General features: G+C 47.9%; 1 protein-coding gene across 1 annotated transcript; it reads right to left on the bottom strand.

Annotated features, from left to right (window-relative positions):
• Positions 1-63: 63 nt before the first annotated feature.
• On the bottom strand, positions 64-26,831 carry LOC128752301 (synaptic vesicle glycoprotein 2C-like). The gene is made up of 13 exons (XM_053853369.1): positions 26,693-26,831; positions 18,086-18,875; positions 10,281-10,461; positions 9,526-9,677; positions 7,578-7,711; positions 7,418-7,507; positions 7,248-7,358; positions 7,094-7,182; positions 6,595-6,759; positions 4,807-4,940; positions 3,839-4,042; positions 3,601-3,760; positions 64-3,315 (listed from the first exon to the last, which is right to left on the bottom strand). The coding sequence occupies exons 2-13, from the start codon at positions 18,687-18,689 to the stop codon at positions 3,132-3,134; spliced, it is 2,208 nt and encodes a 735-aa protein (XP_053709344.1). The 5' UTR covers positions 18,690-18,875; positions 26,693-26,831; the 3' UTR covers positions 64-3,131.
• Positions 26,832-27,254: the final 423 nt, after the last annotated feature.

A 27,254-nucleotide genomic window follows, 5' to 3' on the forward strand; every position in this document is an offset into this window, starting at 1 on the left:
CCTGCCGCTGACGGACGTAACGTTCACACACCTCAGAGATTTGGAAAGTTTTATTCACACACCAAAGGATCTGTCGCGACACTTTTCTTATCAAAATAAATCATATCAAGCTTGGTCCGCTCCCAAGTCCCGACCTCAGCGACGACCGGCAGCGCCTCCTGCCGGTCGCCACAGCACAAACAGTCGTGTCATGCCTTCCATACCGTACACTTTCGACGAGATCGATACATTCACTATTGACCTCCTCCTCCCGGGGAGGAAGAGCCAAGACGAGGGGAACACACACGAGGGGACACAAACATGCAGGAGTGCAGACACAGTCCAAGAAGCCGCGTGTGAGTCGCCTGCACTTCCAAAACGGTGAGCTTTTTTGAGAGAGAAGAGGACAACAAAGCGAGCAACATCTGTTTTCACTGGAGGTTTGAAAGGGTCACTTCACTCAAGCGGTGAAGACAACAGGGTCTCGTCGAGGAAGTGGGTCACTGACAAAGTCAAGTCTTATGGCTGTGGCCACTTGCTCATCATGTCAATTCAAAACCTGTTTCTCCAGAACAACACTCACATTTTCTTTGAATGTTTTGGAAAATCCATGTTTTTTAGCTATTTTTGGTCTCTTAATCTTTTGATTCATCTGTTCATTGTCAGCTTCACACGCTCACAGGGGGCAGGAGTCCACCCCTGCTCCCGGGACGAGAAGCGGAGGACACCATAAACTCGACTCGAGAGACTTCCTTCTTTGCCCCAGGCCTCCTCCCACCTCACTAGTCATGGACTGTCTCTTCCTGGAGGAACAAAGGTTCCCCTCTGAATCTCTCCTGGATGACTGAGCTTCTCTCTCTCGCAGAGTCCAGACAAACCCTGGGCCACTCCACAGTTGGTGACCAGTGGTGAGAGGAGAAACCCACTGGCCAGTGGAAAGCTTTATCTTCTGGCTCAGCTCTTTCTTCCACATGAAATGTGCCAGAGGAACATCTTCAGTTTTAAAATGCAAATCTCCAACCCCAAGTGTCAACAGCTACTGTCCTCCATGTCGTGGCCACCACATGACCTTCATCTCCTCCGCCAAGGAGGGTTAGCAGAATACACTGGACAAGTCCTTATTAACCCTTGTTAATGTTTCTCAGGAAACATAAACAGGTGGCAAGAGGTTAGTTTTGATGGTGCTCTGGACCACCATCTGGACCCTGCACTTTTGGAACACTACTGCCACCTGCTGTCTCTGTGAGCTCATTTAAATTCCACTCTTCATGGTAAGAATATTTCAAATGCTAAAAGACTGTATGAAGTGACAAAGACAGAGTGAATATAGAAGAAGACAGTTGGGAGGAAATGAGCTGCTTGGCGGAGGTCTGCATGCTCTGTGCTTTTTCCTGTTCGGGAAACTGGATTTTAGAGCTTCTTTCTCACAGTAGATCTGTTTTGTTCCAGTTGTGTACCATTGTTTGTTTGACTGAGAACAACACTGAGCTGAGAAACGTTGAGGCAGCAGCCTTCAGAGGTCAGGTGAGTGACATCCCTGAACGAGATCCCGGACCCTTCAATCATGGCTTTTAATTTCACTTTATCAAGTGACTGGTTCCTCCAAGAGGTGAAGCAACGATCGAGATGTTCCTTCTTCGGACACACACATGCACACGCACGCACGCACACACACACACACACACACAAAGCAGCACAGCTTCAGCCTGGTCTGGATGGAGAGAAAGAGGCACCACATTTGAGAGAGAGAGGAGAGAGAGAGAAGGCCTTGAGTTGGAGAGTGAGTCAGAGACACGGGTAACCGAGGAGAGATGAGTGAACCAGGAAACATTTAGCTTTTCTGTCCTTGGTTCAGATCAGGCAGAACAGCGACGGCGAGCGAAGCCCTTGGAGGTGAGGCCACAGCACCACAAGACGGGGAAGAGAGCAGGATCTTCTCAGAGTTGGTTTGCTGTCGAAGCAGAACATGTAAACTTGCTGTCAGAAACTGCAGACGTCGCGTCCACATGCCGCAGAGAAGGCAGAAACATTGACACGACAAACGAAGGGACACAAAATCTCAAACGTGAGGGACACATAAATCACCCAGAGAAGCGTGCTCTTTCTCTCGAGGGAACCCCAAAGTTGGTGAATTTATAAGTCAGTTTCTGTTGTCTCTTGACAAAAAAAAACATTTTTTAAATTAAATTAAGTAAAATAAAGAGTCTAATGTGAATGAACAATATACTGTACTGCATATATTTTAACAACATGTTTCTCTTTGGGAAACTATTGAGAAAAATATTGTCCTATTATGTTTATACATATATATGTTGATTTATATTTATTAAAGTCATCAGAAAAATAGATCTAATTACAACGCAAGTCATTTTTAACAAAAGCTTTTGATTCAGAAAATAACACATTTATGAATTCATAAAGTCATTTCTGTCTGTTGATCTATCAACTAAATTGAAAATTTCTCTTGGATAAAAAAAACAACTTATTAGGTCTTAAGAATAATCCATATCTTTTGACCCAAAAACGAATAAATAAATAAATAGAAAAGAAAAAAAAAACAATCGTAATTATCATTTCAAACTGTCTAAAAAAATGAACAACTTGTTCATCTTGTGGCATGTTATTAATTATTGATGTGACAACAACATACTGCAGGGCTCTATATACGTAAGCTTTTCTTCTTCTTCTTTGTAGAACTATGGGGAAGACATATTTCCCATATTAATTTATGATACACATGGTTTCCAAACACCCCTTCTTCTGGACTGAAAAAAAAAATCAAGAAATATTTAAATGAAAATAAAAACATGAATAATAAGAAATAATGAAGAAACTATTTCCCCCCAAAATCTGAAATCATTAACCGACTCTTCAATTCAGACAAAACTCTTTCTCTCGGAGGGTGTCGACCATGCTTCTCTGACAGGACAAACAAATCAATAAAACGACAACAGCTGCTGCAGGTTCTCATGCACGTGTGTGAAGAGTCTCGGGAGAGATGAGTGAGTGAACACAAGACTCGAGCGCTGGTTGCTTTCAGGACCACCAGTCGACACTGAGCCCGTCGGCCGCGGCGTCGCTGAATTCGGATTGGCGAGCCTTACTTCCAGAGTCCAAAATCTTGACGGCGGTCGGTGAACAGCCACTCAGCGTTACATGAGGACGTTGGCTCTGGTGTCTGGAAGTCGAAGTCCCACCAGGCCGCCGCCCACCAGCACGGCCGAGGCAAGCAGGATGGGGATCGCCTTGGTGATGCCGACCAGCGAGCCAAAAATCAGGTTCCCCAGGACGGCGGCCAGTTTACACATAGCATTGCAGAAACCAAAGCCTGTCCCTCTGCAGACAACAGAGACAGCGGTCACTCATGTCGGGTCTCAAAGCAGGACTTCAATTACTGCTCTGACTCATGTGGCGTTTAATGTCCCCACCCACAGCTGTTTTAGCGGCAGAAACAATCCTAATATGTGGCGCAGATTTGCTGTTATTACAATGCCAACACCACTAGGGGGTGCTATCTCCCTTATGTTTACAAGGCACTCCACCTCTACCTGCAGCATTAAAAAACAGTTTTTTCCAGAATGAGCCTCATCCTCTTCACGTTACACTGGTGACCTCACTGACCTTCGGTCCGTCGGGTACAGCTCCGTCGTAACCACGTCAAGAGAGTTCCAGGCGGAGATGCTGAGGCCATTGTAGAGACACAGCATGAAGATCATCATGGACTCGCTGGTTCCAAACCACAAGAAGAAGCAGCTGATGCCGGACAGGACCATGGAGCCCCCTGCAGGCCACACCAGGGACAGAAAGGAGGTCATGCTGCTTCAGTATCTATCAGTAGCGGAGAGCAAGGCGTTGTTACCTAGCATGCTGAGGCGTCCGATTTTGTCCATGAGCAGCGCAGAGACGATGTTTCCAGGAAGCACGGCCAACGTTCCCAGGAAGTTGACGAAGTAGACCCAGTAGGCGCTGTAGTCATCATCGAACGTCATCTGGCAACCTGTCTTGTTGTGGTGGAAGGAGCTGTTGATGACTCTGGAGTTGGTTAGCTTAGCATCGTCGATATCTGCAGCAAATCACAAAAACGTTTTACTCAGTCCCAGTTCGACAAACATCCATCTGAGGACCAGCCTCTCCTGGTAAGCCTCCTCCAGCTGGGGCCACATGTCCCAAGACACATTAATGTCCTCTATGAAAATAAAATCCTGAGAACTGCTCAGGAGTTCAGCGTAAGCGTTGGGAACTGGCCACAGAGATGACCTCATGGGCCGCCAAGTGCCCCGAACTAGATGCCGGACAAATGCCGCACTCCAGAAAAGGCAGCCAGTTCTGTTGCTGTCTCAGCCTCAAGTCTCCGGAGAGTTCCTCTCGCGGCGCTCAGAGACATCAAAGCTCCTGAGGCGTCTCTGTTGCTGTTTTGGCGATGTTGCAGCATCCATCCTCTTCATCTCATCCCTGAGGAGCAGGGCTTTTCAGCGCTGACTCCGAACCTCTCCAGAGTTTTGAGTCAAAGTGGCAGTTATTCCGTTCTAAACAACTGTTTTGGCGCTGGTGGGTTCAGTTTCTCTGGTGGCGTCTGTCACCTCAGCCCCGAAAAGCAATCTGCGCGGGGTCGCGGAGGTTAAGCAGTAATTCAGCGGCATAAAGCAAGGCCGTAAACGTCCATTCTTCCTGAGCCATGAGCTGTGACGATAGAGAGCCCAAATGGACTGTCAGGAGAGCGGCCCAGACTTATGTGCGGGGCAGCGGCAGTGTAATTGGATTTTTCTGCCGGCGGAAGTAAAAAAAATGCAGCATAAATGTGGCAGCTCCACCTTTTTAAGCCTGTACCTGTGTTGTAGAAGAAGGAGTCCAGGAACGTGCAGTTTTTGAAGGAGGAGCCCACGGAGGAGATGTCTTCGAAGTAGCAGTTTACGAAGGACGAGTCAATGAAAGTGACCGCCTTGAACTTCATGCTGATGAACCTGGGAAGAACACAGAGGACACGGGTGTCAAAAACCACACACATAAAGTCCATTCCTTTCAACTGTTTTCCTTGCTGCTCTCAAAAAAGTGACCATTTCAGTCCCCAGAAAACAGACCGCCCTGAATATACATGTGTATGTGGCACTATATGGTGCTCAAACCATATAACCAAGGGCTTGCCTGTGATCACTTGAGGTACTATATATACCAAGTGACATGAGCTTGAATATCCAGTGTGAAAAGAGCGCCACCTCATGGCTGAATCCTGGCCCTGACCACGGGTGCATAAAGTATCAGGAAGGTCCAGGTGAGATTTGATGATATATCTGATGCCTCACAAGTGAGGAAGTGTTGTAACACTGCACTTGACAATAAATGGACAAAGAAGAGAGCCTCGTGTTCGCTGAGCTTGATCTACCCTGGGTCGTCTGCTATACCCTCCAGCAACACGCCAGTAAATGGTGCACAGATGAAGAGTTTTCAAATCCATCCACTCTGGACCAGATTTCGAAAAGTTTGCGTGGACAAATGAACCATCTGACGCACAACTTGTGCAGATACAACTAAGGTCCTAGGGTCCTAAAGGCGCTTTCCACAAGTGTGTCTTACTCCCCACGGTACATTATGGGCTGTCCACCTTCAACAAAATACCAACAACCAGACTCCTCTCCGCTGACTGAGTTGCCCGGGAAATAAGCCACACACCTGCAGTAAGTGAGAGGTCCGGGACTAAACCCCCCCTCTCCAGGACTAAGGACTCCAGTTGCTCACATCTAAGATCTTTGAGCAAAATGAGCCTGAATGAGGAAAGAGAGCGGGTCAAATGCCAACGGTTTCCAGCTCCACCTTTTCTTTCCGAAGCAGCGTTTCTGCTGCTCCAGCCGACATCATGGCTGTTATTAAGCGTGCACCCCCGGGTCCAGCCAACATGGAAGCAACAAAAAGCATCGCAGTGTGAGTGAGATTCCTGACCGCTGTGCTTTAATGGCTCTCAGAGTGCGAGAATAAGACGATAAGACTTTTAATTTCCTGCTGGCGGTGAAGATAAAGCAGCAGGATTAATAACAGCGCCGCTGTTGTTTGTGGGAGTGAGGAGTTGCCACTGGGACGAGCCGCAGCGACCAAGAAGATCACGTGCATCTCCGAACACGACTGTGTCTTCTTTCTGAACTGATTATCTGCTGCCTGGCTGTGAGGAGACACCTCCAAAGATGCTTCCCGGGTGGTTCAGGACCAAACCTGGGTGTGCACCATGGTCCCCTCCGAGATACACTGAAGCTCTCTGTGAGTGTTTAAAAGCTTGTGCTGACCCACGCTGCGGACTGACCAAGAGGCTGGGTATGGTTAGGAGCTCAGACATCTGGGAGAGACTCAGAGTCGAAGTTCAATCACAAGAAGCCAAAGGGTGAGGAGGGCCAGGGACAAACCCAGGATGCAATGTGGAGTCCACTGTATTCCATCAGAAGATCTGAAACAGGTTTCTGGGGAGAAGAAAGTCTGGGCCTGTTAACTTTGTCTGCTCGCCCCGTGACCTGACCTCAGATAAGAAGATGGAAGGATGTTGTAGTCAAGACCCATTAGTTGCTTCTCCACTCAAAGTGAAGACAGAGGGTGGACCCAATCTGATGTCTAGATAGAACTCAGTTTCAGCACCTGTCGTTGAGAAAGAGTCCATTCCGGTGGATCTGGTTCTCCAGTGTGAAGTTGAAGGTGAAGTCCTCGATGCGCTCATTGCTGTGGATCTTCACTCTGGAGGCGTACTCGTCGGCCTGGAGGTGCTTGATGACGTCGGGGAACCACACGGACAGACCGTAGTACCTGAGGGTGCAGGAAGGCGTGAGCTCAGCAGGGGTGGCTCACACACACATATTATGTTTTCATGTCTTGTGGTTTCATTGACTTGCATGCGTTCCCCAGCTTCTCCCCGTGAACCTGACCTGAACCAAAACTCTGAACCAAACTGAAACCCTGGTATAATGACCCAGTTATTTTTATTATTTCATGCTCAAATTGAGGCTTCACCTCATGGGGACGATCAAAAGGTCCTCACAAGAAGGTGTGTTTCCAACAATCAGCCCCCACTAGTAAAGCTATACAAGTACAGCTACGCACACACGCACAGAGTGACAGCACTTGTGAAGGAGCGTCTCACCCAAACGAAAGTGTGAACCAGACAGCGGCCAGTTTGATGGTGTTGTCCTTCACTGGATAGTTGAAACACCTCATGAAGGTGGCCCAGACCTGCCGGGATCACAGGGAACGTTAGTTAGATGACGTCAGGCAGCCACGCCGAAGCGTCTCCTCACCCCTCTGAGCTCAGATCGGATCTTATGGAAGAGCTTCAGCGGCGGATTGGCCGACTCGTTCTGCATCTCCACCAGCTCGTCCAGCTGCTTGGGAATCTTGATTCTGTTGACCTGCGGGAGCAGACCTGTCAGCGGATGGAAGAGGGCGCCTCAGAGGAGCGGCTACTCACGGTGAAGACTCTCTCCGGCTCTCCACGAGCGCGCATGTTGGTGTCATGGATGTGTTTGAGGACCATCCAGGCCTCATCGTGCTTCCCCGTCTGTCGGGGAGAGGAGGCGCGAGTCAGACAGCAGGTACCGCCACACCGTAGCGCATCTCGGCTGGCTCACCTCCAGGTAGAAACGGGGGCTCTCCGGCATGAAGGTGAGAGCGACGACCGCGGACACACACGGAAGAGCACACACCACCACGAACACTCTCCAGCTGTGGAACTGGTAGGCTGAGCCCATGCTGAAGCTCCAGCCTGCACACAGACGGGGACAAGCTCAGTGGAGTATGGTGCGTGTTGGACCCGCATTAGGAGGGTTATTATGGACTCGGAGGGACGGCTGGCTGATCCAGAGACTCGAGGAGATTTATGTTGCTGCTACACTGTGAGCGAACGCACACACACACGCACGTACACGTACACCGTCCTTGGTCATCGTTCAACTCCAAGTCGTTGACTTCACTAAAAGGTTGTCTGCACAAGCTCACGCTGCTGCTGCACAACTGACAGCTTGTCAATGTGGCCTGCATAATTTCCTGTTTTGAAAACTAGCACACACACAAACACACACAACCTGGCCTTGGTTCACTGGTCAGTGCAAGCGCCACAATGAAATGGACACACACACACATCGCTGCATTGTGAAGTCGACGTATGGAAACCCCTCCTGATCAAGAGAACTCAATTGCAGGACACCATGGAGCTCTCACACTAATAAAGTTGCTGGTCACGAAGACACAAGCGTTTGTAGGTGCCGTGGGAAAATGATCCAGTTTCACCTCATGTGTCCGTGAGGTGCGCGATATGATGACATGAAATCATGACAATGAGAAGGTGTTGAGGAGCAGCCAAGGTGAGGAGATCACATGGATTTACTGACATTCTTTCTCTCCACTCTACTGTAGAGCTCCTTGTCTGGAAACTCAAAACCACAATAAAATCATGCAAAAGTTATTTAAGGTAAGTAAATAAACAGCTAAATCCTGATATATGTTGCCATACTGCCCCCCTTTTTGGACACATTTGAAACAAGTACATTTTCTGCAATTTGTTTCTGCAAATAGCCTGGCAAAATAGCAACCGAGTGTCAGTAGCTACAGTGTTTCACAACTGAATAGGGATTTTCTATAGGACTTTAAGCACAAGCACACTTTGGCCCAGGTTCCTTTGGTGGTGAGACCAGGGATTTTTTCAATGAAACAAGGGTGACGTGGCTTGAAACAAGTTGAAAAACACTGATGTAGATGACGGTTGTGATATGATGATGATGGGATGATGATGTTGTGCAGCCCTCTGGCAACACAAATGACATCGATGACCTACAGAGGGGCAGGCAATCGATGACAGAGAGGTTTAATAAATGTTGACTTGAGAGAATCTGCTGACACAAGCAGGTTTGCGCTAGACTCATGTCGCCACCTGCTGTGCGTCCTCACTCATACCACAGTTATCTCACACAATACTGGAGGTCTACCTGACACACAGCACAACCTCTGTGTCACCACAGGGGAGTAATTATAGTGTAATAGCACAGTATAACAACTCGAACCTCAGGTTTACTCTTGATGTTTCAAAATGAAAGAATTATTGAGCAGTAACAGGCAGTTTTGTGCCACTTCAACGGGCGTCATCTGTGGGATGATCACAGAGCCAGTGTTGACTCAGACAGGATCCGACACTTCAAATGGCCATAGACTCTTTGGGTTTGTCCTGAATGGAAAATTCAAACGTCATCTGAACCCTGGGAACCAGGTACAAACTTGTTGATTTACATGTAAAGTCAGGGTAGAGGACCTGCGACTGTTGCACTACAATATGAGAGGGGATGAGACAGGTTTGGGGCGACATTTGTCGCCTCTCAAGCCATGAAGTTGCGGCATGTTAACCAGTCCATATTTTATGGTGATATATGCCTCTTTGTTCTGCCATGTTGACTTTAAGCTCTGCCCCCGGCACATTGGAGTGTTTTCTGAGTTACAAAGTGAGCATGAAATTGATTTAACTTCAGCTAGAAGACTATTTGGGCAGTGACAGTTTCAAAAGTCCGGCCGCAACCTCTACAAACCGACCATAGTGAGGGATGATGGCCCAGGCCATCGCCGAGGCATAGATCCCTCCGATCATCCAGAACATGCAGAGCCAGCTCAGGTGCTCTCCTCTCTTCTCCCGGGCCAATACCTCTGCGAAGTAGGAGAACACGATCGGCACCGCTCCTCCGATCCTGCAAGGAAACAGTGGATGGCGTTAGCGATGACAAATGTGTCAGATTACACTGACACTTTCGATCTCCCAAGCTGTCAAACAGCATTCTACACTGACGTTGAAGGCAGACACAGACGGCGGTTTGGGTTAGCATTAGCCATGGGATGGCGCTCCTTTCACTCTGTATAGTACAATGTGTCACTTGGTATATAAACATGTTTCAGTCATGGCTTCTACGGACCAGTAAGAGGGCGGAGCTACATGAGGTGATACAAATACCAAGTGACATCTGAAGCGAGCTCCCCTTTCCAATGTCACACAGGAAGGAAACTTTTCACTCCATTGAAACAGCTGAGCGTCAACATGCAAGGCTGGCGGCCTCTTGAAGGCTGTTTTGATGCCCTGCGAGTGAGAATGGGTCGGTTGCACTCGCTCCACTGAGTCTGCAGCCAGAGTTTGAGATTCACCGCTCCTCCATGGTGGTAGAGGCAAGGGAGCGACAGTAAAAAGCACAGATGTTCCTCCGATCGCTTCGGTCATGCAAGTGCTTCCGTTTTGCTTTGTTCTCTCAGATTGATAACCTGCAGTGGTGTTTCAAATTTGCACACCAGAGTCAGCTCACCCGAAGCCAGACACCATCCGGCAGAAGAGGAACATGCTGTAGCCCTGGACGAAGGAGGAGAGGAAGGCGAAGAAGCCGTTGACCGACATGGCGACCAGCAGACACTGCCGTCGGCCCACCTTGTCGGAGAGGCCGCCCCAGAAGAAAGCTCCGAACATCATGCCCAAGTAGACGATGCTCCCTGGAGACGCAGAGCAGACCATCAAAGTCACATGTGGAAATGACACTTTTGTAGGAAGATCATTAGCGGTTAGCCTTCGACCCCATCACACGATGATGCTGTAATTGTTTTAGCGTTTAGCGCGTCCCGTTGAGAGTTGACTCTGTCGAGGGCTCAAAAGGTTGAGTTTCACATCACGTCGCTGCGACCGGACGCTCCAGTAACTGATATTTGATGAAGTGACCGCTGTTAAAACAGAGCAGCCGCTGACCTCGCCGCTCCTCGGGTCCATTCATCTCCAGCCATCCGCAGGAAGTCAGGGTCATCTCTCTTCCCAGGGTTGCGGCGAGTAAAAGCCGAGCGGCGGCTGTGAAGGCGTGTCAGGCCGTAAATAATCGACTTTACGCGCTAATAAAAATGCAAATTGAAGCGGAGGACGGCAACGGCGTTGTTGTGCAGTCGGGACGTGAAAGGAGGCGCTTTTTAGTAATTCTCTCTCTCGAGAAGGTGATGGGACAGATACGCCGAGAGTGGAGGGTCTTATCGAGCGGCGCAGACACCGGGCTGAGAGCTGGTGATTCATTACAGGTGACAGGCGCCGCGTCTATGCTAGCACTGCGGAGAAGAGTTTGCCTACAAGTGCCGACCGTGGAGTGGAAATATCACCACATCGAGGAGATAGTTTGATCACTGTAGTCAGACCCGCAAGGAGATTTATCAGGGCGAATCAGCTCATTTGTTTTATGGCTCCTCCGTAACAACGAGAGGAGGGGGAGGAGGGGGTGTTACAGCGTACCTGCAGAGATTGCATCTGCTATTTCCATCTGGGTTCACACGGAGGTCAGACCTTACAAACATCCGCGCCACCGTTACAGTGCTTTTATGTAAATGAGGGGGGTCAGATCGAACCACGGGGGACTCAGGACCTTCACTCTCAGCCAAACATCTGAATGGTTAGGGCTCAACTCTGACGCAGAACTGTTTTGGACGAGCATCTGAGGAGTCTGAGTTCTTCACTCTCTTGGCGCTGAGCCAGCAAAGACTGGGACGAGCTCCAGATTCACTTTAAAACCCATCCGTCGCCATTGTAGCACAAAGGATCAAGCATTTACAGAGCTAGTCAATAAAATGATCTAGTAACATGAAAGCAGCGTGGCCCCGGGCCTCTGGGGGGCCCTGCGTTTGCTTTTATAGCATTTAGAAAAGTGGGAGGAGTCAAACCCCCTCCAACCCCCCTTTTTTGTGTTGGGGAGCTGGGGGGGGGTCCGTCATGAGTGTACACTGGAAAAAGTGCCGTAGTAATAGGTTGCAGAATAATATAAGTAAATAAACATAAAGATAAAATCTGATCAACATTGCAATCACTAATATTAATCATGATTATTCATTGGGAAAATAAACAATTAAATAAACCTCTTATTGCTTTTGTTTGAAAAATAAAAATGAATGTGTGAAAGGCTTTCAATTAAATTGATAAACAGAAATAAATAAAAAGAATTTTTCATTCCCCATGGATGATCGGAAAAAAATGCTTTTTTCATTTTTTTTCAATAAACAAATATTCAGTTATGTTTGTGTTTTTCAGTTGCATGGAGGCTTCAGGCAATCGCAATATATGGTAATGTATGGTTATGTATGTCTGAAATGTTGTCGAGAAGTGGAAGGAACAAGGAAGGACCAAAACCACCACCAGGAATGGCAGGAGCATCTGCCTGCAGAGGTCACAGTGATACCCAGTGTAGCGGGTCAGAACAAGAGGAAGCGTGCATGGAGATAAAAAGCTCCTCATTGCTTCCAGAGAAATTTTGGTGCATCGTGTCCCAAGGCTGTGTGTTGTTTGACTGCCATCAGGACCCTCTGAAGCGGTAACCATCGACAGGACCCGCTGAAGCGGTCACCATCAAGTGACAGATTTTTGACGTCCAATGTACATTTGTGGCTCTTCATGTTCCCTACAACATACAAAGTCAGCCGCATGACTCTGAGTGAAGGCAGTCTGAGTTAACATTTCACAGACTCCCAGCTGGAAGTGTCTTTGCTCAGCGAAGCGAGAGACTGAACAGCGTTTCTTTGCGTCCGGTGGGATCCCTCTCCTCCACACTCGCAGCGCTCGCCATCTCTCTCCTCCAACAGTCATTAACTGTGAGCATCACGCTCTCATGACACGTCTCTGCCGCCGTCCTCTAGCGCCAGAATCCGGCAGACGCCGCTAATTTCCTCATTCAGGACATTTTCCAGCGAGCCGGTGAAGGCACTCGATTGACGGGTTTGTTTCAGAGGGGGCGGAGGGGGGAGGAGGGGTCCCACAGGAGGAGAGGCTCGTTCGTCTCATGTTAATTACTTCAACACCTGCTGATCTGTTTACACTGAGGAGGACACTCTTCCGTCCTTCTAGATCTTTGTAGATATGCTGAGCATCAGTGTAGGGCAGGGGGGCCTCTCTGGGGTAAATACAAAGGTTCCCAAACCAAAGTTGAACCCTCCTCTGGGGTCAGGGACGCCATAACACCCCAGCTCCTGCTGAGCTTCTACTCTGAGACCACTGTGAGAGGTCTGAACGAGACTCATCTCGTTCAACATGACTCCCTGACTCAGTCATGGTCCTGCCCTAACTGTCATTTGGGTTTAAAGTTCATACCCTGAGTTCCTACCTTCCTGCATCTCCGTCAATAGCTCTTACTAAGGACTGGGACACAATGGTCAGGAGCTGGGATTGAACCAATGACCTGAACATACAGAGGAATGTGAAGGAGCCATGCTCATTCATTTAGGAGTCACTGAGTAACAAAACATGTCTGCGATTCATTCGCTCTAAACAACATTTTTGACCGCTTGAAACCAGATCTGGGCATGGAGCGACAGCCATTTTTGTAGTCATAGACCTCTGTCTTGGCAAAACAGTCTTCCATTTTCTAAACTTTTGCACCACACAAAGCTACTTTTGAGAGAGATTCAATTACTGATGAAAGGAAGTGAACAATAGGGCATCTTTAAATCCCTTCACCTGCGCTCTCAGTAATAGCCTCCACTCGCCTGCGACCACTGGTATTATACCTGCCTTGTTGGCCACAGTCTGCAGAGACTCTGTGGACAGCAGTTGCTACTCCTTCGTGGATTCAAGACGTTAGCTTGACCTCCGCCACATTGTGGTCACACACAAAAAACATGAGTCATGTGATTCTAACGCTTAGTCAGGCAGCGACTATTGATTAAAGAAACTGGAGCAATAAATGAGTAACAATGAGTGGAGGGGAATCGATCGGTTCACTCATCAATTCTTTACAAGATGTTTACGACTGGAGGCCACAGGAGGAGAGGAGAGGCGATAGATGAGGCGGTCACATGAGCATTTAATGAAATGCTTGTTTAAAGACACTATAAAATGCGTGTGTCAGTTTCTGCCCAGAGGGGGTGTAATAGAATCCTGCTCCCCGCTCCGAGGCTTCATCGATTCTGTAAATTGCCTGGAGAGTTGTGGCAGCCTGGAGGGTTCCCCGCGAGGATCTACCTTCCCTTGTCAGGACACTCAGGACTGCAGTCTGGCTTTCATGTTGGTGGATGAAGACACTAGTGATATATCTGAGGAACACCAGTAAAACATGGAAGTCCTCAAGCTACCATGGTTTTTGGGGGTACAGTTTGTAACTCAGTCATGCTTCCAGGGGTGGGGCCTCAAGATGTGCAGACGAAATACCACCCAGGTAGGTTAGGTCAGTAGTACCTAGGGTTGGGTGATATGGACAAAAAAAGTCATCACGATAAATCCACTTTCATTCCATTCCATGTGTTGTACACACTGCAGTCTCTCTTGAAACTGTTTCATGATGAAAATTATGACTGGAGTTTGTCTCCAGCATCATGATTTGTTTATGTCTAAATATAATAGTGAGCCAAGTGTGGAGATGAGAAATTCAATGTATGCTGTCTCTGGTAGAACCAGGTCCTATTATTTAGGGGTGAAATTGAGCTGTCTGTCTGCTGTATCTCAATAAATGATCATTTAGTCATATTCTATTCTCAAAATCATGAGACAAACTGTCAGTCATTTCTCTTGTGTGATGAAAAACATTTTCACAATTCTCTCTCTTAAAATGGCCGTTTTTCTTTGCTCTTAATATTTCGCGAATACTTTGACCGTTTTAGAATTTGTTGATGGCGACTCGTAGCATTAGCGCTGCCTGTTAGAGTGTGTCCTGGATCAGTGAAGCCTAATGGGGACGCGGAAGAGGACGCCGCCGCCAATTCCGGAGCAGAACTCCGTCCAATATCCACCTATTTTCACCAGTGCAGCGGGAGACCTGCATGTGTTGATGTGAACCAAGGCAGACGAGCGCGTCAGAGAACCTATGAGGACCACTCCATCTAATAAAGTAAACAGGGATCCAGAGACTCAGAGTCGACCAGTGTTATGATCAAAGGTTCCCTGGATTAAAAATAAGTTTAAAACTACGACTGTGAAGCAAAGTCCACCACACTCTCCACAGCTGTCACACGCTGGTGTCAGCAGTCAAATGCCGCGGAGCTGGAGAGTGATCTCGTCATGTTCACATGCGCAAGTCCAATGCAGCGAGTGTGTTTATCGAACTTATCGTGAGATGCAGAATTGTCACCGTGGAGATTGTGTTTGGCGGTACATTGTGTACGATAAGTTATCGCCCAGCCCTAGTGGTACCCCTCGATTCCATCGCCTGTGTCGTGCCACAGAAGTGCGCGGGGTTCGGGATCGCACCACGTGCCAGTCCAACCCAGGCCTCGCCTGCTCGTACCTTTTCTTGTATGAAGTGGGGCTCATGCATCAGGTTGATGTCTCATGGAGCTTCATGACAGTTACCCTCACAAAACACAGTCCACTGATCAGAGCTTGGTCTTAAACAGATGTGCAGCCATCATTTAGCTGGCCAAAGCTGCTTCCAAGACAGATGATGTACCACTCTGAGCACAGGTTTCTCTGAACACTGATGGATTTTTCAGGACTTTAGAGTGATCCAACTCGTCCTGACAGGTCTGTCGTCAAGTGGAACTCACAAGAGTAATCACAAACTGATTGAATTCAATCTGACACCAATCTTGGAGCTGACATGCTTTATTCTACCTGCAGTCTGGTGAACTTCCTCCACAGCAATGCAGGAAAACACCTGCAGACAAACGGAGAAAAGCAAAAGGGGGGCCGCCCCCCCCCCTTCTCTCAGGTACTACGTGAGCCAGTCGAGCATGTCTAAACTGCAGTGAAGCACAATGCTGCAGAGATTAACTCCGGCTCTTATCTCCACGTCACCTGCGCTCATCTCAGACTGTGGCAGAGTTTGATTACAACAGAGGGGGAAAGAGGTGATACTGCAAACCAGGAACATCCCTGCTCTGGATTAGTGGAAAAATATTGACTCAGCAGCACGTCAGTCCACTGTAACAGGAGGACTCCGGCGTGTGGTCAAACACTTCTGTTGGCCCACAACAGCCCACGTGGCCCAGCAAAATATAGGGAAAACCTGCGCTGAAAACAGATACCTCACTGCTTAAAGTGCCAACTTTGGGCACATGAGAATCACTACTGGACAGGCTTTTAGCTAGTGTCTTTCAGCACCCTACATTTCCACTCATTTCTGCCCGAATTGTAGCGCCATCATACTGCTTTCCATGAAAAGGCTGTTTCTCCCCAGTAATTTCACTGAATAAATTCACCTCACAGACCCACAACTTAATGGTTTGGGTCTTGAGTGGTCAAAGACCAAATGCTCTATTGTGTTGTGGCACGGATTTGAGCTACAACTACAGTATATGTCATGATTCCGCTTTTATTTTGGTCACTTGAGTCCCGTTTTGCTGTTTGGACTTATTCCGTTGTGCACTCTTCCCGTTTTTGGTGACGCTCTGGATTTATTTTCTGTTTTCTTCACCCAGTTTGGTGACACCTTTTATGGTATATTTTTGTATTTTCTTATCAAATAATTGTATTAACTCGCTCCAGCCTCCTGTGACTCTTGCACCACTGCACCTGGGTCCCGTCCCACGTCTTGAACACTATACACAGAGTGACCATTGACCAGGTTCAACTTCTTCTATTGGTCATCACTAAGACTCAAGTCAAGTCTCTCAATTGCCTCCAGAAATCGCTTCAGCGATCCGGTGTGGAAAAATGAAATCACATTTCTAAACACTAAATATATTGACTACTATATAACCGACTACACATTCGTGACTGTACATCAGAGGTTTGAACACTATTTCGGTCACCATAGAAACACATTGAAAGTCCATCATCCACTTGAAACCTTGCTCTCTTTCACGCATCAACTTCTCTGAATACAAAACGCGATGTGTGAGGTTGCTTTCTCTTCTCCAGTGATATCATTTATTTATGAGCTGGCTGGTAAAATGACTCATTCTTTTTCTTGGTCTCTCTTCCTGGGCTCCCACCGAGGGATGAGTCAGAGCGGAGTCTTCACTGTCGCGCTCCTGACCTGCTTCCCTGTCAGAAGCACAGGGAGTTTTGGCGGAGTGAGTGGGAGAGCGTGTGAAAACAAGCCCTCCATCTTTACTCGCCTCCTACTCGTGAATCAAAATACCAGGTGCCATGACAACACGCTGGCTGAGGACTGTTTTGGACATGTAGGTCATTCAAAGGTTTTCCTGTCGACACCTGAGATGAGTCACAGCAAATCTTCAAGTCGTCTGAGAGCAGCATGTGTGGGTGGGATATCAATAGTCAGTCGGGAACTTCAAGTCTCAGTGTCACAGCCAAACTATCCATCTTTACTAAAATGCCATTTGGTCTTTGACTCTTTTGTTTGGACTCGTCGCACAGAGGTCTTGTTTTTGAGCGGTTGCATCGGTTGGATTGTTGTCAGTGATGTAAAACTAGCCTCATTCAATGCAAAATAACCTGCAACAAACGTATTTTTCTTCTCAAATGTCAAAACTAGAACAGAAACATACCAGCTCATATTCCTAGGTACGTTTTTGGCTGTTGTTAGGGGGGAAAACACAAGCTCCCCATTTAAGTGGAGCAGTGGAGCTGAGTTGAAGCTAGCTTGCATCTCCCTGTCCATCACGATCGCAGGGTCCAGATGGTCCTCCACGAGCCCACGGGCAGATCAAACTGTCTGGCTGGGAGGGATGTGCTCCACTGCCGTTTGTCAAAGTGAACAATTAAAAACAGCTTCTTTCCAGGAATTGTGGAGCTTCGGATGAAGAAGGAAATAAATTTCATATTGAAACGGCTGTTGAGAAGTGGGAGCAATGGGAGCATTTGAGGGTGCAGGGTGACCCCTCAGCCCTCGGCTCCTCTCATGATTAAAAACCAGCGTTTCTATTGTCTCCTATTCAATAAATGTCAATACTTTGCCCTGTGCTTCCTTGTTTCTCAGTCGCTTCTTCAATGGCTGCTTCCTGTTCCGTGTTTTTTTCCACCTGCCACTGTTTTAAACCCTGACTGCTATTTCTGCAGGGTGACATGCGTCAGTATGGAAGTGGACGAGGTCAAGTGGCACACAAACGCACCTGAACACACACTGAACAACGGTGTGTCACGTCGAAACATTCAGTGTTTATCATCTGTTCATCTTCACCAGCTAACAAAGTGACCAACCACAACATGCACGGTTCGTATTCTGCATGACCGGTACCTTCAGAGCATGTCAGCGCTTACCGAGCCATCCAGCACCGGAGTTGGGGACGCACATGTCCGTCTCAGCGCTGGGCAGGACGAACCCCACCACGAACACCTCCACGCCATCTGACATGAGCGCCAGCCCGAGCACGAAGAAGAGCTGCCACTGGAACCTGCCGTGCCCGCACTCCTGCATGATGAGCTCGTACTGCTGCGCCAGCTCCTCCTCGTCCGCCTGCCTTTCGTTCTCCAGCTCCTTGTGGCTCTTCAGACTGTCCGACACGGGCTGACCCAGAGCCACCTGCCCATCCCTGGGCTTCCCGTCGCTGTACGCGGGCACGCCTTGATACTCCCCCTCGTAGATCTCGTCCTCGTCATCGTGTCCCTCCGTGGCGTCGCTGGAAGCTCCATCATCGTCGTTGGCGGCCTCCTCCATGCAGCGTCCATCTTGATGCCCGTAGCCGTTGTAGTTCTCCTCCTCATCCTCGTTCTGGAAGCGGTTGTAGCTGCGGTGACCTGAGTACTCGTCCGACGCTCGATCGACGGCTTTGTTGAAGTTTTTGGCGGCTTGTCTCTTGGCTTCTTTAGCGATGTCTTTGGCACCTTTGACCAAGGAAGTCCTGTTGCTGTGTGTGTCCTCCATCTCGGCTACTGGCCTCTGGGAGTTGTCTGTGGGGCTTCTGGGCTTCAGCAGGGGAGATGGCTGGGCTGGGCTGCCAGGATGCTAATGATTAAGTAATGATGTCCAACTCCATCGGCCGGAGCGCGATGATGAAACGAGTCTGAAAGTGGATGGTTCTGTCAGAGTCCGATCGAGGAGGCCGTGAGCCTGTGAGGGGAGAGACGGCACATTTAGACACAGTCACTGATGCTGGACACTGGTTCACTGACAGGAGCTGGTTCTGATGTGTGTGCTTGCTCCAGTTGGCTGTCGGTCTGTTGTTGTGTTTGTGCGTCTGTGAGTTCATGGCTAAGCCCAAATTGGGGACATTTTTCAAACTATTGACCAGGAGCTTGGGGATAACCTGCCAACGGCAAAATTCTGTACCGCCATTTTGATGAGGATGAGGACCAGGAAAAAAATAACTGGGTCATTATGACAGGGTTTCAGTTGGGTTCAGAGTCTTGGTTAACATTAGCCATGTGTTTTGAATGGCAAGGTTTAGGGGGAGAGGCTGGGGAAAGGGTTATGGCAATGAGAGGTCTGTGAAGTTTGTGTGTTTATTGCTTTGTCATAAGCTGAGTGCACAAGACTCAGACCCATAACCTTCTCTTTTATCATTCAATATACAGCTGTTAGACTCTGACTGCAGCGACTACTCCACATGTGCCGCGGGGTCCCGTCAGGACCAGGTGGGCTGACCTGCCAACTCGCTTGACAGACGCAGCAGAACCACAACTATGGCCCGGCTGCCGCTTCTCCTGAGCCCGTCAGCGACTCGGGAATCGATCCGTCAGCAAGAACTCCCCAGAGCTTTTGCTCCATCACGTTTTTTTGACCTTCTGATGCCGAATTTGAGGCGAAGATGCGTTTCCAGAGCAGATGTTTTTTGAACTGCCAACCTTGTAGGGTGTCCTTGAGCTTGTGACAGCTTGGATCATCCCCTCGAGCCGGGCTGGTCGGGTCAAAGAGTCGGCGTGTCAATCAGCTTCCACCCTGGCGTGAATAATTTAAAAGCCGCGGCAGCTTGAGGGCCTCGGAGGAGGCGCACACAGAGTCCGTGGGAGGTCTGGGGTTCAAGCTTCGTCACCACGTCTCACGGACAAGATCGAGTCTGGGGGCCAAATCTCTCTGCGACAACTGAAGTCCGGGGCGTGTCAGCTGACAGACGGCGTGACGTGTCACTTTGTGTTTTCATGCTGTGCGTCCTTGAATCAATCGATGGATTTTATGTTTCATGAATTGCTGGCTGTGGTGTGTTGATGTTTGTCATTAATTCATTTCTTGTAACTCTGAATAACCCTCGCGTCAGTCCTTCTTAATTCATCACTCGGGTGACTCTTTGGAGTCAAAATCATCATAACAGCTGGAGGATTTCGGGTCATGAATGTGACTTACTCCAGTTTGTAGTTTCGCACTTTGCGGCAGGTGTCCGCCTCTCCAAGTGACTAGCTTGGATTACTGAGTCAGAGATTCATGACTGCACCTGCCCCTCAACACTTTATTGTCAGCGGGACTCACTCAGCTGTATGGGATTCACAGCGATTGACTCAAATCCACAAGTCCATCTCAAGTGACTAGAGTCACAGGCATAGACCTAATCCTTGCCTGGACAGGCAAGTCATATTGAGTCCGACTCACTTCCTGTCTTGTAACTCACCAGTAGTGCCGAAACAAGTCAAGTCAGTTCACATTATTAATGAATTCCGAGTCTGGTCGACTTCCTGTCTCGGGACTTGAGACACTGGGACTCACTCCTCTGGTAAGCGAGTGGTCAGTGAGGTGAAGAACATAACTGATCTTCTTCCATCGAGTCACTCGGGTCAGCTGGTTAACAGGGGCGCCCTCTAATGGACAACAGCACTGACGTCCTCGTGGCAGTCTACTTCGTCTCTGATCCCATCAAATGAACCTACGAACACAAATGTTGGCGCGGAGGTCGAGGTATCCTCGTGCCAACGCCCATCACAAAGCTGAGTTTCTGCTACAGCCCTAACCTGCTAGTCTGTTCGTGTCTGCAGTCTCTGGATGACGAGCTCCGCCTCCGGGGTTAAGAGCCCAAACGGGCCGTGGCAGCTTGATGAATGGTGTTTCTCTCACCTTTGCTCCGCTGGATTAGATAAAACATTAGCTGGGGTCTGTCATTTCAACGCTCTGCTGCCACGCTGGGCTCCAGAGGTTTGCTGCAATGCAGCAAGCAAATAAAGCTGATGAGGATGAGGATGAGGATGAGGACAATGAGAATGAGGATGAGGACGATGAGAATGAGGACGAGGACGAGGACAAGGACGATGAGAATGATGAGGACGATGAGGATGAGGACGATGAGGATGAGGACGATGAGGATGATGAGGACGATGAGGATGAGGACGATGAGGATGAGGACAATGAGGATGATGAGGACGATGAGGATGAGGATCAGGATGAGGATGAGCATGAGCATGAGGACTAGGACAAGGACAATGAGGATGATGAGGACGAGGACGAGGACGAGGACGAGGATGAGGATGATGAGGACGATGAGGATGATGAGGATGAGGACAATGATGATGACGACGAGGATGAGGATGAGGATGATGAGGATAATGAGGAAGACAGCAATGAGGATGAGGAAGAAGACAACAATGACGAGGATGAGGATAAGGATGAGGATGAAGACGAAGACGATCACGATTATGTAGTATGTAGCAACATAACTAGTTTTAATACCATACAAAGCTGCAGTAAACTAGAATCGGGGGGATTGCAGTAATCATGGTCAAAGTTTGTATTGCTAACTGTCGCAGCAGTTGGAACAACAGGAGTGAAGCCAGTTTGCAGTAGTAGAGTAGAAGATGCATGTTGTTGACATCTTGAAAGTGAGACCATAAGTTATTCTAGGAGTCGTAGAACTTGCAGTACTGGCTGTATAAGTATCAATATTAGAACGATGGGAAGCCTGTGTTGTTTGAGCAGAAGCAGTCAATGTTTTGTTTGTCTGACTAGTACTGACTGAGGTACTAGTTGTGGGGTTCAGTGGTAGCAGGAGTGTGTGTAGGTATGTGAGGTCGTAATAGTTGAAGTAGAAATGTCAGCAATCTTCACAGCACTGCTATCTTCGCGGTAGTAGACACGGCATTAGTTCGTGTAGTTGTTAAGGAGACAATACACCAGTAGGGCTGTTAGCATTTGTGTCAATTAGGACCGATGAAGCATGTATTAGCATTGTTAGCTGCTATCTTCGCGGTAGTAGATACGGCATTAGTTCGTGTAGTTGTTAAGGAGACGATACACCAGTAGGGCTGTTAGCATTTGTGTCAATTAGGACCGATGAAGCATGTATTAGCATTGTTAGCTGCTATCTTTGCGGTAGTAGATCCAGCATTAGTAAGTGTAGTTGTTAAGGAGACATGTATTAGCATCGTTAGCTGCGCTGTTAACAATGCGAACGCTGTGACGCAGTGACTTCTCAAAGTAAAAGATCAAACGGTTTTGAATGTAAAGAAAAATGCCTCTGACTCGTGTCCGGCACACTTGCCGACACAGCTCTCGCCTGAACTTCTTAGCGCTAGCGCCGCCGACACCGTCACCTCCTGCCGCCACGCAGTGATTGAGGTTACATTAGCGTCACCTTCTGATGTGATTTTGGCAATCAGCGAAAAAATCTGCCCGCTCTGAATCAGCAGTCCGGGGTGGGGAGGCAGGGGGAAGGGGGGGAACGATTTCCTCGCTGTCGTGCTGTCACGGCCCGCTGACGCCATGCAGCACCTCCATTAATCACTCCAGGACACACACACGTACAGTAGCGGCACACGCATCTGCAGCGACCCAGCGCGGCGGCGGGGAGGAGCGATCGGCGCTCGCACGCCATCTCCAGCAAAATGTGGCGACGCTGGGGTGGCACATGTGCAGCCCTGCAGGCGTGCGCGGCGCCCCCAGATGGCTCCAGTGAGCATTCGCTAATGCTCGGAGTCAACACGCCAGCGAGTGCAGATGCTCCACGAACTCTCCAGAAACAAAGCTTCCGCTCCACAGAGGATTTTTAAACTCCAGTGGAGCTGCAGTGAGAATCTGTACGACGAACCCGTGACCTCTTCTCCAGGACAGGGAGAACAAACTCGCAAACTGGACCGCGTGAGTTTGAACTCCAACTGTGTTAACTTCACCAACATCACAGTCACGTTGGAAGGAAGCTAAAGATGGAAAACCCCATTCACTTGTCCTCACTGCGTCACCTGCGTTATGATTTCCAGTTCTAATCAATATATACTTCACTTAATAGACAATTAAGCTCTCAATTTTTGTACTTGGACGGAGGAAAATTTCAAATCTGCAGTAAAAGTGAGGATTAACAATAATAAAAAGATATTTTGTTCGGTATATGGTGTTATAAAGCTATTATTATATACACAAGAAATTAAACATAATGTGAAATCAATAAACAATTTCAAAACAAATAAAACATTGGTCAGAACAAAAAGAAAATAAGTTGAATTTGAAAGTGAATAAAAACAAGAATCAACACAAATAAAACGACAAAAGTTGTGACTTCATATGCGATAAAATTGCAGGATTTTTTTTTTCGGAAAATATGATAAAAATACGATAAAAAAGACTATTGACCCTAAGACTATAGAAAATTCTGTTGTAATAATAATAATAATAATAATAATGCAAACCCAGAAAGTGTATGATTGAAAAACAAATATATAAATATAATATATAAATATAAATTTATGAATATATAAATAGCAAAAATGTAATTAATATGTGAATTATTTTTGTCTTTCAGAGAGAAGATATTATGACGGCTGCAGGTGGAGGGGAGTCCGGTCAGACCCTCCAACAGAAGCGTTAAATACATGTGTTAGACTCAAAATAGTAATTTCAAGTCCAGCAATAACATGATGCAAGACCAAATCCTGGTCTGAGAAGGGCATCAACATTAACCTCCATTTTAGCCCAACAGTAGTGTGTCAACTACAACAAGCATATCATTGCTGAAACAAAAGCGCGGTGATGATTGGGTTTATCCGTCCGTGAGTGTCAACAGAGACAAAACCTCCGGAGTCTATTGTGAGCAGCCGCGTGGCCAGGTCCGCTCGCACGCCCAGTTCTGTGTGGAGACACCACAGTGATGATGACATCAGGGAGTGCATTGATGCAGGCTTCCTCACCAATGCAAACAGCAGAACCGGGCCAAAGACAAACACGACCAGACGACAGGGAAGATCAGGTTATCGATGGGGCCTTTTGGGTGGAGCCTTTGGCCTTCTCCCTTCTGATCTCTCAAACAGACACTGGTCTCGCTCTCCTACAGCCTTGGTCCAACACTGTCTCACCACTTGGCCCTCTGACATACCTTCTCCTTCCACTCATTATTATGAATAATTTAGTTTATTTAGTCATCTATTTTACTTTAAGTTCAGTTAGAGACTGGCCAGCAGGGGGCACTGGGTCACTGCTCCACACCTGAGTGTAAATACATATGCTTATCCTTGAGCATCACTGCTTTGAGTGTTCTATAAAACACAAGTCATCATGCTTCAGAGGAAACAGCGTCCTGTTCAGAACAGCCAGCTCTTGGGGCACTGGAGAAAGTGCCCCTTCAGCACAGCAGCTCATCCAATCACAGACATTTACGGTCACACGGCAGAGAAATCCATTCAATAAGCACCCACAATCTGTTGGACTTTTCTTTCTGAGGAAAGAATTTTAAAAAAATTCTTTCCTAAGAAATTCAATTCAGTGAGAGCTTCCAATAATGCATAATAATTATTTTTCTCCTCCATAATATTCTGTTGATGGTATGATTTATTCTGTATCATATCTGTAATGTCTGCGTTTAGAGAACAGTGGAGACGAGAACATATTTCAAGTTGAGTTGGCACTTGACTGGGATACATAGACTTTTCTGCGGTTCTGATGTTGTAAGAAGTGATTTCACATTCCAAAGTTTTGCTTTTTTTGTCATTTTTTCATGAGATCATGAGAGAAGTCACTCGTTAAATTATAACACTTCGACATCAGGGCACTCTTCCAGCGTCTCTGCAGCATGATGAATGACAAGGAGCGCTTGTTTTCACCACCCCTGTCTCAGGTTGAGCGCGAGCGATTGTTCTTATGCATTCATCCACTTCCAAATAACATCTCTGACAAGCAGCTATCACTGTGGCTGTGACTCAGAACGCTGGCTGAGCGTCTGCTCCTCGGATGTTCTGAGGCTGAATACCATGCCGCCGTTGTACCGAGTCGGCAGCTAACAGTGGCTAATATTAGCGTCCGAGTAAACAGGGGCTCAACCTCTCTCGCTGACAGGCAGAGCCTCGCGCTACTCTGTGTAGCGGGCTCACTGGGCCTTCCGGACGAGGTGTGGTGCAGCGTTTGGGTGCATCAGGACAGAATGAGAGAAGATGGGGAGACGGGTGTCCGGCTAAATAATCGTTTCATGACAATTATCACGTTTTCATAATCGGAGGAAGACATTATCGTAATCCCGATAAAACAGTGATTAATTGACCAGCCCTACTATGTTGTGAAAGTATCAGTTCAGTCAGCAGATAATACTCAGCTAGCTTCAGGTGACACTGTTTGGCACGGTACAATTTGTTTGTTATTGTTTCAGGTTTCAAATTTCAAGTTTCAATTGAAAGTTCAGCGAGGGAATGAGGAGCGCGTGCATCTGCTGACACCTTCAGGTGGCGCAGGATTGCGCGCTGCTGGGTGGCACGTTTAGCAGATAAATGATGTGTCCGTCTCTTTACTGCCTTGAAATGGTAGCTGAAGAGTGGAAGCGTCCACCATCAACACTGCCTCATCGGCTGCCACGTCACGCCAGGAACCACCATCAATCACCTCCCAGTCTTTTTCAAGCGCAGCCCTTAATTAGATTTTGGTTTGTCCTGCAGCCGGAGAATCAATCCTCCCCCAGCACGGCCCCCTTCCCTGACACGCACACGCCATTGACTCATTCTATCTCTGCAAAGTCTCAAACTGACACCGTGTTCTGGTTCTTTCCGCACACACCGGGTCCAGTGACGTGAAGTCGAGCGGGGCAGGAGCAACAGCCAGTGGCATGGGTGTCAAGCTAGCAGCCCGCGGGCCGCGTGAGACCAGCAGGGCAGATAAATAATAATAATAATAATAATAATATAAAGCAGTTAAACCTCAAAAAAATAATTCAATATCTTCAAATTTCAGCCACAGGAATACAACCATGGGCTAAAAAGTCACAGTCAAAAAAACGTTTTGTATTATTATTATAACACTTATTATATAATTTATTTTGCTAAAAACATTATCAAAATATTGACCTTGGGGTAAAAAGAATGATTTAAAAATGGTCCCCAATTTATGTGTTAGAGAACATTACTGGTGACATGAAAGAAAAAAAACAATAAAAAAGAATAAAATTAATAGATGAAATGCAAAATCAAAATAGAAATGTTCAAATTGAAGGTAGAGGATTTCAAAATTTCAAAAAAAGTAAACTAAAAGGTGAAAATGACAATAGTAATCATCAATTTTGTCAATGTTGCTAAGAAAATGATTCAAAAAAAGAAAACTCACAAAAACTGATCTCGCAGAACTGTTACAGTTACAGCTTCACACACGCTCGGAACACAAGTCACATACAAGTAACTTCGCCGTCTCACTGCAGATTCATTCACTTCGGGCGCGCACGAGGGGGTCGCCTCCGCCGCGCACGCGTACTAACTCATCTTTCCACTACTGCCACGATCTGGTCGTGACCAAACACACACATAAAAAAACGTCATTTTAAAGGCAATTCCGCTCAAAAGAAGAAGCTCCGCTCGCGTGAGACCCTCGTGTACAAACTTCCACAACTTTGGCGGCAATCCTACGCCCTCGTGCAACGTCTGCGACCGCGGGGAAGCAGCCACGCGCCTCCAGAAGCGACTGTTGCCGTTCCTGTCGGAGGTCCGAGCGGAGTGTCGACGGACGACGGCGAAGTTTGGCGCAGTAGCTGGAAGACAAGAACTCACCAGGCGGGCAGGCGCAGACGCATCGCGGAGAAAGTCCTCCCTGAAGCACCCGGAGCAAGTGCGGTTCCTGCAGAGAGTCGGGCTGGATTCGTGTCTTCCTCGATGCAGCGATGCTCTGCTGCAGTCCAAGAAAGACGAGGGATGCTGAGAGAGGTGGGAGGAGGGAGGAGGGGGAGGAGGGGGGGCGCAGGGGGAGGAGCTGGGGAGGGGAGGATGGAGTGATGCTGGAGTCAATAGAAGACGGGCATTTGGTGGAGCTTCCGTGAGGAGAAGCAGCCGTGCAGGACCGGAACCGGTGACGGAACCAAGTCCACCTGGAGCCAATTAAAACGCAACTGTCACTCTCCCGTCAGCAGCAACTTTGAAGTTGAATAGCTGTTTGTGTTGCTGGAAACAAACGCTGTCCTTCAGTGATCAACTTCCTCTGAGAGTGAAACTAGAAGCGCTGAAATACCCACGACGCTCCCTGTCTGACTCGTCTCAGCGCTTCCTGTTCCTTGGCAGCGATGGTGGCAGTGTGTTGATACTGGTGCCGTGTTTGTTTACTGAGAATAGGCTTGTA

The sequence above is a fragment of the Synchiropus splendidus genome, chromosome 1, assembly GCF_027744825.2.
Source record: "Synchiropus splendidus isolate RoL2022-P1 chromosome 1, RoL_Sspl_1.0, whole genome shotgun sequence".
Taxonomy (NCBI): domain Eukaryota; kingdom Metazoa; phylum Chordata; class Actinopteri; order Syngnathiformes; family Callionymidae; genus Synchiropus; species Synchiropus splendidus.